This window comes from Mobula birostris, chromosome 4, assembly GCF_030028105.1.
Source record: "Mobula birostris isolate sMobBir1 chromosome 4, sMobBir1.hap1, whole genome shotgun sequence".
NCBI lineage: Eukaryota > Metazoa > Chordata > Chondrichthyes > Myliobatiformes > Myliobatidae > Mobula > Mobula birostris.
This window is the reverse complement of record NC_092373.1, coordinates 61667889-61679924: the sequence shown is the minus strand read 5'-3', so window position 1 is coordinate 61679924 and position 12036 is coordinate 61667889. Positions and strand designations below refer to the sequence as shown.

Here is a 12036-nt window from a genome sequence, read left to right as displayed (position 1 = left end):
CTGTCATTTAACTAACTTGTGCCTGAGGAAGGTTTACTGTTGAACTGTTGCAATCAGAATCTGTAGGTATGTGACTGTTAAGGCCAAAGGATAGTATGGATAGATTTGATAACCAGTCACAAAGCTAAGAAATTCTACTTTCAGGCATAGGAAACTCACCTCATCAGGTGTTGTTGTCTAAAAGGCAGAAAGAAAAGCAAAATGAAAGAGGTAGTTTAATGGAAGTAAGTTACAACAATGGTTAACAAATCATATAAGCAAATTCCTAGGTGAATGCTCTCTAAAACAATATAACTCAGTGCAGTGTTTTTCATGCCATTTTAGCTCATGCAGCAGATAAAGCAGCTGGATAAAATAGCATAATTCCAAGCAATATTGTATTTATTACTCCATTTACCACAATACTTTCTAATATCTCCTAAAGTTTTATTTTAATAGTATTAATTACACATCTAATTGTATTGTGCGTGAAGAAAGTGGCTAATAACACTGTAACTAATTAAAAACAATGACCAGTCCAGCTGCTAATATTGTAATTTTTGTGATCCAGTCACACTTGTAAAAGTCATATTGTGATCATTATCTGCAATTATTTTACCAAATGCAGACATTCAAGATCTAATTTCGCTTACGCGCTTTCACAGGGAACAGGGATATGCTTGTGAATACACAGTATCTTACCAAGAATACTGCAAAATAGGTAAAACAATGCTCGAGAAATACGTTCAGTATAAATTTAAGTAGTTAATTATAAATAACAGGAAATGTCATGTTACAATCTAAATTTTAGTTTTAAACTGAGTGAAGCATTTCCTGCACCAGTTATTCTGTAACCTTTTAACAATATTTTGTGACAAATTAGGTTTGCTTTGAACTTGTTGAAATGGATATTATTCTTGCAATTATATTATAAGTCGTGAAGACAAGGAAAGGACTTACATGATATTGAACTAAACATTTATTTACCTAACTAACAAGATGCATAGGAACTCCACAGTGGTCAATTTCCATTTCTGGACAGAGACATCGTGAGCAAAAGTTTTTTATATATACATACATACACACATACATATATACCCAAGACTTTTGCACATTACTGTTGTAATTTTGTAATGTACTGTACTGCTGCTGCAAAAAAAACAAACCATGATATATGTGAGTGACGATAAAACCTGATTCTGATATGGGTTTCTATTGCGTACTGAGAGTGGGAAGTAGGCAGGGAGAGGGGAATCATGATTGGGAAAAGGGGGAGGGAGTGAGAGGTACCAGAGACACTTCTGTAATGATCAATAAAACAATTGTTTGGAATCAAGTGATCTTGTCTGGTGCCACAGGGCAGTGTGTGTCTGCAACCATGCCACCCCTGGCACTCCTCTGCCATCTGTCCCACACCACCTCTCAAGGTGCTCTACCCTCGCCATTCCCAACATCCTTTCCGCCCAGATTTACAAGCTCGCTTTCCACTCCAATACAGTACTGTGCAAAGATATATATATACAGACACACACACAGTACTGTATATCTCTATTTTTGCATTGATACATCAAAATCCTTGAATTGCCTACTGATGGGACTAAGAAAATGCAGCAGTTCACCATCACCTTATCTGGAACAAACAGGTTGTGATAAAGTCTTGTGTCTTCTTGTGTCTGCTAGCAGTACAGACATTGCAAGAATAAGTAAAAAAAGAGTCCATTTATATATTAATAATTTCAGAGCTTAGCCATTTAGAGAATTGCAATCAAGTAATAAAAAGTGAAAAGAGTTGTAAAGATGTATTCTAAATATTTTGTTGCCTGCTAATTATGATGAATCTGATCTTCAACAAACATACAAAGGACCAATACATCGAATGACTTTGGACAGTAATGACTAGCCAGCACTGCTTAAAGTTAGACGACACTTCTTAAAGAGATACCTTAGGATTAAAGCTATATTGGAGATCTCTAAAGGATAATGCAATATTGGAACAAGTGAAATAAAAACAGAAAAGACTGGAAACATTCAGCAAGTGAGGTAGTCTTAATGGACTGTGAAACATTTGCTAATCTTGACTAATTCTAATGAAAATTTATTAACTGAAGTTTTAACCCTGTATCTCTATTCACAGTTACTGCTTAATTTGCTGAGTTGATACAAAATTTTTGGCTTTTTGGACACTGAAGGTGGAGAAGGTGGAAAGGGAGAAAGATGTTCTGTTTTATAGAAGGAAAAATGGCTTGCCAAAAACACACCCAGATAACTGTGGGACCTTATAATCCTGAAATCAGACAATGTTTGTGGTCAAGTTCCACTAACTTGAATTCATGCAGCATCATGGTTAAATATTTATAGCAGCAAAGGAAGCCTTCAACCCATTGAGTCCACGTTGGCTGATACATTCAGTCCCATTATCCCATCCTTTCCCATTAGGTCCACAGTCAATGAACTTCAAAGACTTCATATGTGTGGCCAAAGCCAAGAGTGGATCCTTAGTTGACATATTCCAACAACTCCACGACCAACCTCAAGCGATATTCAACTCACCCATCTCCACTATTCACCTACACACAATCTCCACCAGTCTTGATTGCCAACTAACATTCAGATACCAATGACATCCCCCTGCATTCTTCTAGATTCCAGTGAGTATAGGCCCAAAGCTGCCAAAAGTTCCTCATATATTAACCCTATCATTCCCAGAATCATCCTCGTGAACCTTCTCTGGACTCTGTCCAATGACAACACATCCTTTCCGAAATATGGGGCCTGAAACTGTTGACAATACTCCAAGTGCAGCCTGACTAGTGTCTTATAAAGCCTTAGCATTATCTCCTTGATTTAATATTCTATTCTTCTTCAAATAAGTACCAACATTGCATTGGTCTTCTTGACCACATACTCAACCTGTAAATTAACTTGCTGGGAGTCTTGCACGAGGACTCTTAAGTGTCTCTGCACCTCTGATGTTTGAATTTTCTCCCCATTTAGATAATTTAGATAATAGTCTGTTGTTCCTTTTACCAAAAAACATCATCATTCATTTTCCAATAATGTATTCCATCTGCCAAATTTTTGCCCATTCTTCCAATTTGTCTAAGTCCTGCTATAATCTCATTGCTTCCTCAGCACTAACTACCCTTTGACCTATCTTTGTATCATCCACAAACTCTGCCACAAAGCCATCAATTTCATTATCTAAATCGTTGTCAAATAATGTGAAAAGTGGCGGTCCCAATACTGGCCCCTGAAGAACACCACTAGTCACTGGCAGCCAAACAGAAAAGGCCCCTTTTATTCCCACTTGCTGCCTCCCACCTGTCAGCCATACCTCCACCCATGCCAGTATCTTTCCTGTAACACCATAGGATTTTATCTTGTTAAGCAGCCTCAAGTTTGGCAGCTTATCAAATGTCTTCTGAAAATCCAAGTAAATGACATCCACAGTCCCTCCTTTGTCCAACCTGCTGGTTACTTCCTCGAAGAACTCTAACAGATCTGTCAGGCAAGATTTCCCTTTACAGAAACCATGCTGACTTTGAATTATTTTATCATTAGTCTCCAAGTACCCTGAAACCATGTCCTTAATGATGGACTCCAGCATTTTGCCAGCCACTCAGGTTAGGCTAACTAGCATATAATTTCCTTTCTTTTGTCTTATTCTCTTCTTAAAGAGTTGAGTGGCATTTGCAATTTTTCAGTCCTCTGGGACCATGGCAGAATCAAGTGATTCTTGAAAGATCGTGACCAATGCATCCGTTATCTCTCCAGCAACCTCTTTCAGAGCTCTGGGATGCAGTCCATCTGGTCCAAGTGACTAATCCAGCTTAGGACCTTTGAGTTTGCCCAGCACTTTTTCCTTTGCAATATCAATGGCATCCACTCCTCTCTGTGACACTTACGGTCCTCTGGCACACTGCTAGAGCCTCCCACTGTGAAGCTCAATACAAAGTACCCGTTCTCATCTGCCATTTCTTTGTCCCCCATTACTAACTCATAGCATCACTTTCCAGTGGTCCAATATTAACTCTCACCTCCCTTTTATTCTTCCATAGAGGTTGCCTGACCTGCTGATTTCCTCCAGTACATAAGGTTTGTGTGTTGTTTTGGATTTCCAGCATCTACAGATTTTCTCATGTTTGTGGGCACTTATCCTATCCCACTCATTCGTCCTGCTTTGAGTGTCCTGCTTTTTATTATTGGCTAGCTTGCCCTCATAATTTATCTTTTCCCTTCTTATAGTTTTTTTAGTTGTCTTTTGTCGGATTTTAAAAGATTTCCAATCATCCAACTTCCCGCTCACTTTTGCTATATTATATGATTATATGCCCTTTCCTTGGCTTTTATGCAGTCCTTAACTTCCCTTGTCAGCCACAGTTACCCTGCCTGCCATTGTAGAACAACTTCTTCTGTGGGACATATCTATCCTGTGTTTCATGAACTATTCCCAGAAACTTCATACCTCTCTTCTGCCAGCATCCCTGCCAGTATCCTCCTCCAATCCACCTGGGCAAGTTCCTCTTTCATGTGTCTGTAATTCCCTTTATTCTATTGTGATACCGATACATGTGACCTATACTTCCTATACTTCTCCCTCTCAATTTGCAATATGAATTTAATCATACTATGATCACTGTCTCCTAAGGCTTCCTTTACTTTAAGCTCCCAAATAAGATCTGGGTTATTACACAACACCCAGTCTAAGGTAGCCCTCCCTCAGTAGGCTCAAGCACAAGCTGCTCTAAAAAGCCATCTTGTAGGCATTCAGCAAATTCCCTCTCTTGCGATCCAAAATCAACCTGATTTTCCCAATCTCCCTTTACAACTGTGACATTACCCTTGTTACATGCCTTTTCCTGCTCCCTTTGCAATCTCAACCCCATATCTTGGCTACTATTTGAAGGCCTAGATATGATTCCCATAATGTTTTTTCTTACCCTTGCAGTTTCTTAACTCCACCCACAAAGTTTCAACATTCTCTGACCCTACATCACCTCTTTCTAAATATGTAATTCCATCTTTTACCAAGAGTCACACCACCGCCTGTGCTTTCCTGCCCGACCTTTCAATACAAAGTCTATCCTTTGAAGTTAAGCTCCCAACTATGGCCTTCTTTCAGCCACGACTCAGTGATGCCTACAATATCATACTGACCAATCTCTAGTTGTGCCATGAGTTCATCCATCTTATTCCAAATACTACGTGCATTTAAATACAGCACCTTCAGTTCTGCATTCTTCACCCTCTTGAATTTTGCCTCTCTGGTACAATTTAACTCTTTGTTCTGTCTGCAGTTGTACCCAATCATTGGCCTTTCCTTCCTTACATTCATGTTACACCCATTGTTTACTTGTAAACCTGCTGGCTCATCCTGAGCTCTATCATCCTGGTTCCTATCTCCCTGCCATATTAGTTTACACCATTCTCAACAGCTCTAGTAAACCTGCCTGCAAGAATATTGGTCCCCCTAAGATTCAAGTGCAACCCGTCCCTTTTGTACAGGTCACACCTGCCCCAGGAGAGGTCCCAATTATCCAGAAATCTGAATCCCTGCTCTTGCTCCAATTCTTCAGCCACATATTTACCTACCACCTCATTCTATTCCTATCCTCACTGTTGCATGGCAGAAACACCAATCTGAGATTACTACCTTTGAGATCATGCTTCTCAGCTTCCTTTCTAACTCCCTGTATTCTGTTTTTAGGACCTCCTCCCTTTTCTAACCTATGTTGTTGGTACCAATATGTACCACGACTTCTGGCTGCTCACCCTCCCTTTACCAAGGCAGTGAGAAGTATAAAAAGACTATGAAGGTAAGGCTAAGTTCAGTGATATATTAAACTCCGTTTGTCACTCTCTCTGCAGTTTCTTGCAGTTACAGGCAGAGCAGTTGCCATACCAAGCAATAATGCATCTGAATAGAATGCTTTGCATGAAGCATCAATAAAAAATGGTAAAGATCAAAAGAGTCATGACAAATCTCTTTACCCTCCTGAAGGAGTAGGGGCACTGGTGAGCTTTCTAAGTGGTGGCATTAACATGGTCGGACCGGGATAGATTACTGTTGATGTTCATTCCCAAGAATTTAAAGCCCCCTTCTTCCTCAATATCATGTATATAAACAGGAACATGTGCACTGCCCCTTTCCTGAATTCAATGACCAGCTCTTTTGTTTTGCTACATTGAGGGAAAAGTTGTTGTCAAACACCATTTCACTAGGCTCTCTATCTCCTCCCATACTCTGACTCACTGTTATTTGAGATGAGACCCACTATTGGCATCATCAGCAAACTTGCAAATGGAGTCAGAGCAGAATCTGACCATGCAGTCTTGTGTGTAAGCCAGGAAGATAGCATCTGTTGTACACGTTTTGGGAGCAGGCGAATTTGTAGTGCAATGAGGTTGCCAGGAAGGCAGGAGTAATACATGCCATGACCAGTCTCATGAAGCAGTTCATGATGGTGGATGTCAAAGCCAGTGGGCAGTAGCTATTAAGGCGCATAATCTTCTTTTTGTTAAATACTGTGATGTTAGTGGTCTTCTTAAAATAGTTGGGAACCTGAGATTGATAGAACTACATATTTTCTGCCTCTGCACTTAGGTTACTATTTCAGTTTCTAACCTACATATTTTAAAATATCTTAGAGCTTTGCCCGATTTTACCTGGCAATAATTTTCCTGCACCCACTATATAGTTTCTTGGGTGATTTGTTCCACAAGTATATATATATACACACTATAGATACCACTTTTGTATCCAAGCGGTACTTGTAAGTACACAAAGAAAAAGCATCGCTACTCTAATATTATCTGTCTTTCCCTCTTTTAGTGACCCTCTATGTCCAGTTGGTCTCAACCTATCCTTTATCAAATTCTCCCTCTCCATTCCTTGGTCAACTCTTTATTCATCTTCTCATAAAATATTCCCTCTATCTCAATGAAAACTGAAACCTCAGATTGTTGGAAACTTTAAAAAAATGTATAGTGAAAGGACACAGGGATTTGTGAACATCAGGATTTAAGCTACTAAAATTGGGTAGATTTGCATTGCTCTGAATCCATCTGTGGTGATTGTTGATGAGGTGCAATTTGTATATCTCAGCTGGTTGAGAGTTGATCATAATTGACTATGTGCCTACCATCGCTCAATTCGTCACATGGATTTGCTGATAAGAACACATACCTGACTGCAGTCCAAACTAAGCTTGTATCCTTAATTATGCCTGACTGGGGGGAAAATACCAAACTGATTGAGCAAATGTAATCCTAAAATTATTAAGTGCTAAAGTGAGCACTGGCAATTATGCCTCTGTTTCAGTCTCTCTCATAAATCCGTTTTACCTCTCAACCACTCTGGTTTCCAAACTCCATCCTTTTTTCTCTCTTTCTTCCTTCCTCTACACCTTTACCTTTCTGTTTTGTCTCTCTGAAATATGTTTGATTTATTTTCAAAAACACTGGTTCCTAAACTTATCAGATTTATATGAAGAATGAAGCTTTCATTCTATACTTTTGCATTGTTCCACTCCCTTTATATATGCCCATAAAATGTACAAAACTACTTACATCTGCATGTAGTTTGTGTACCAAAGTTTTCCCTTTGTAATTCCCTATGTCTAAGTTTACAAAAGGTTTTGTCCATGTAAACTTGTCATGTTGTAATTACACAATCTGACTGCTCACTGGCTTTGTGCCCAGCATGTGAACATCTTCACAGTTCTTTGTAGGAAAAATTAAGCCTATCTAATCAGTAGCTTTTTTTTGAATCTCTGGGCAAGTTTTGATGTCAAGTCTAAAGGTATATTATTCTCCATGTTTACATTCCATGTGATAAATCATTACATTTTTTCCTTTACGTTTCTGAGGATGGTATAACTCTCGTCTTCCCAAATTTTGCAAATTTTGTTTTAAATACCAAAGGTGCAATTACTTTTGTGATTGTGACAAGCTGCCTGTACCTGCAAGGGCATTTAATTGGTAGCAGCCAAATCTATCTTAGGTATTGGTGAGGTCCAGTAATGTTCTAATAAAAGATCTCCAATCCAACTTAAGCAAGGAAAATAAAATATTTTCTTACTCTGCTGCTTCTAAAAATGAAATCTTTTTATTGGCCTGTAAATCAATGATGCCAAATCCACTCATAGTAATGAGAACTGGAAGTTTTTGGTTCAATTTTATTAACTATTGCAACATAGTTTGCCTTTGTGGGTGTGTTTTAGTTAGATGTTCCTTATTTGGACTTTACATAAGCTGACTTCAACATCCAGTAAAGTAACTCTTGTACAAGGCTGTGGAACAACGGTGCTCCAATGTTGACTAATTAGAAATCTGAATGTAAGGAGTTGGAGGTAGGTTCTGGCACAGCCAGTAATGTGTTGGTGTTTAGTTTTATCAGGAAGCCATTTCGAGAGTATGCTGGGTGTTGAGTAAGAGTGTTTCTTATAATCTAATGAGACCTTGCAGCACTGCTGAAGTGTGGTGAATAGCATCATAAATAAATGGTTTCTAGGCACCAGGAGCAAATTTGGGAAGGGTGAAACATTCCAGCCTACATAGTAATTCAGGGTTTCAATACGATCAGGCTGGAGGGGCCAAGGGCCTATTCACATCTCCTATTTTCAGTACGTGCAAGTTGTTCTCTCTGGGTTTATTCAAGGCAGTCACTTGAACGTCTCATCGTGAGCTGGGTTGAAACTTCATAAGGTTGGACTGGGACAGTTTTCTAGAAAAGACTGAGAGCTTCCTAAGGCAAGTGCAGATGATCTGCTGGTCTGTTAACAACCCTCACTGTAATATGCTGGGCACTGTGCACCGAATGGAATTCTGATGGAACTAGCTGAATTGAATTTCAAGGTCTTTATTTTTAATCATTTTTATACTAAACTAAAATGGATAAATTAATGGACTTGCGAAATGCCAAAACACATTTAATTTGAATTTTGTTTCATTACTAATTTCTATATGCAAATCCAGATGTTTAGTTTTCTGGTTGTTTTCTCTTTTTGTCTAATTCAGCATCCTCTTGACATTTTACAGGGAGAACTGTTTTCTCGATAGCTGCACTTGCAACCTAGACAAAATAAGCTGCAGGAGGGAGGTACTACCCAAATTACTTGGAAAGCAAATGCTGCTTTTTATCAGATGATGGAAAATATTTTTTGCTACTTGCCAAATCCTTTGGCTAACATCTTTTTCTGGAAAATGTTATACTGATACACGAGATTTGTCAAAGACCAATTGTCCTTGCAACATTAAGCAGAATGTCATTATAAGCAGTTGATGTATTGATGCAGAAAACACATTACAGTATCATTACTGAGATAGAAATCTATGTGACTAGTGCATGCCAATTTTTATTTGTAAAGTTGTGTGCACCAGAACTACTTCAATACATAGGTCACACAATAACCCAAAATTAAAACTGGCAATTTCAGCCAATGAATGTTTAATTCATTTATGGAAAAAAAAAGTGAATTGCAAAGAGAGCAAAAGAGTCTGCAAATATGATACAGACAATCTGACCAAGTGGGCAAAAAGATGGAGGATGGAGTATTATGTTGTAAAATGGATGGTTATTCACTTTGGCAAGAAGACCCAGGAAATAGAATATTTCTCATCTAGTGAAAAACTTGTAAGTCTCTGTGCTACAAATATACAGATATCCTCAAGTACTGACAGGCAGGTGAAAGCCAGTTTAAAGAACAAGGCAGTGGGTAAATCTTCTGCAAGAGCAGACCAGAGAAAGAAAGCCATCTTCACAAAACCAGTTTTCTCATCAAGAGTGAACAAGTCCAGCATCATGTTACAAAATAATTCCACAGAACTAGAGAACATTATGCCCCTTTAGATCACTTTAATATGGAATCAGTACTTCAGTACTGCAAAAATTGTCTATGGCAAAAACTCCCAAGGTCCTACCTGCTGAGAGCCAGCAACAGAAGGGAATCCATCAGGAACATGCAAGCAGCCCATTAGAAAGAACATATTGAAGGCTACCTCTATCGCAACCCTGTCCTTGATGGGAGTACCCTTAATTCTATCCCACAGAAGTCTACCTTGAACAACAATAGTCTGAGAAGGCCACATTCAAACTCAAATATTGTGGCCTTGGGATCTGATGGTATCCCCAAGAAAATTATAAAATGTCAGTGGTGAATAGTTTCAATCACAAATTCACTGCCTAATCACCAACACTGAGAAGAGGAGAATATTTCATGGGACTTCAGAAATGCTGCACAACCAGCTTCAAAAAAAGGGTATTTGATAGTCAAGACTTAGATTTCAGAATCAGAATCAGGTTTAATATCACTGGCATATGTTGTGAAATGTGTTGTTTTGCGGCAGCAGTACATTGCAACACATGATAAACTATAAATTACCATAAGATATGTGATATATCTATATATCTGTATATACAGTAAATTAAATAAGTAGTGCAAAAAGAAAGCTATATGAAGTAGTAAACTAGCGCATATTTTTTCTAATATAAATCGTACCTGTGATAGATGCAACACTGAGGTGGCTACCCTAACTCATATGTTTTGGTCCTGCATAAAGTTAAATAACTTTTGGAGAGATGTTTTTAGAATGTTATCATATGTCATAGGTTTTGATGTACAACCTAATTCATTTACGGCAATCTTTGGGATTGTAAACACAAAATAATCTGCAGATGCTGAGGTCAAAGCAATCTTTGGGATTATTCCAACGGAAGCAGGAAACGTTCCTGCTTCCACTCAACACATGATAGCTTTCTCAACTTTATTGGCTAGGAGAGCTATTCTATTGTACTGGAAGGATCCCAATCCACCTACTGTTTTTTTTTGGCTCTCCTCCATTATACCTTGTTAAAGTTTGGAGAAAATAAGGAATCGGACGTTTGATACATCTTTTAAATTTGAGCAAACTTGGTGACCTTTTATTCAATATTTTCATATGATCTAATTCTTTTTACTTTTTCAGTTCATTTTGTTTTCTTCTCCGCAATAGATTTGACCAGAAGGATTTGTCCTTTTTTTAACTGTATCCTCAAAATAGACTACCCAGCCCCCCCTTTTTTTTTGTTTTAGGTTAGTTTAGTGGATTTTTTTTTCTCAATAACAGAAATCTTGAGTCTTTTTTTTCTATGAACTGTTAAGAGGAGAAGCGGTTCTTTCTTCATATTAGCTTAATACTATATATGATTTTGACAGTGTATATTCCTTTCTTTGTTTGTACTATTATTGAAATATGTACTTGAGATAACCTCTCCTCTGGTTTGTATTTATCTTTATTCTTTTAAATCAATAAAAAAAAGATTGGGGAAAAAAAAGAAACGGGTATTTGTTAGTCAAGACTCAGATTTCAGAATCAGAATCAGGTTTAATATCACTGGCATATGTTGTGAAATGTGTTGTTTTGTGGCAGCAGTACATTGCAACACATGATAATAAAAAACTATAAATTACCATAAGATATGTGATATATCTATATATCTGTATATACAGTAAATTAAATAGTGCAAAAAGAGAGCTATGTGAAGTAGTGAGGTAGTGTACATGGATTCATTGTGCATTCAGAAATCTGATGGCAGAGAGGAAGAAGCTGTTCCTAAATTATTGAGTGTGTGTATATTCAGGCTCCTGTAGCTCTTCCTTGTTGGTAGAAATGAGAAGAGTTTATGCTCTTTGTCATTGGAGTCCTTGATAGATGCCGCCTTTTTGAGGCATCACTGTTTGAAGATGTTGTCAATGTTGGGGGAGGCTGGAGCTCATGGTGGAGCTGGCTGAATTTGCAACTTCTGCAGCTTTTTCCGACCATGTGTTGTGGCCTCTTCATACCAGATGGTGATGCAACCAGTTAAGAAAGCTCTCCACAGTACATCTGTAGAAAATTGCGAGAGTCCTTGATGACTTACCAAGTTTCCTCAAACTCCTACTGAAATATAGCCACAATTGTGCCTTCTAGGTGATTGCAATTGTACGTTGGGCCCAGGATAGATCCTTAGAAATGTTGACACCCAGGAGCTTGAGACTTTTCACCCTTTCCACAGCAGACCCCTCAACAAGGACAGAT

At 38.3% G+C, this 12036-nt stretch overlaps 1 protein-coding gene across 6 annotated transcripts in view; it reads right to left on the bottom strand.

Moving 5' to 3' along the window:
• ift80 (intraflagellar transport 80 homolog (Chlamydomonas)) overlaps nucleotides 1–12036 on the bottom strand; it is a 275494-nt gene that overhangs the window by 31048 nt on the left and 232410 nt on the right. For 4 of the 6 annotated variants that reach the window (XM_072255425.1, XM_072255427.1, XM_072255431.1 and 1 more), the window contains one exon: nucleotides 160–177. The exons of the other annotated variants lie outside the window; for them this stretch is intronic. In XM_072255425.1, coding sequence (XP_072111526.1) covers nucleotides 160–177 — 18 coding nt within the window. The remainder of the gene's footprint in view (nucleotides 1–159; nucleotides 178–12036) is intronic. 6 annotated transcript variants of the gene reach the window in all.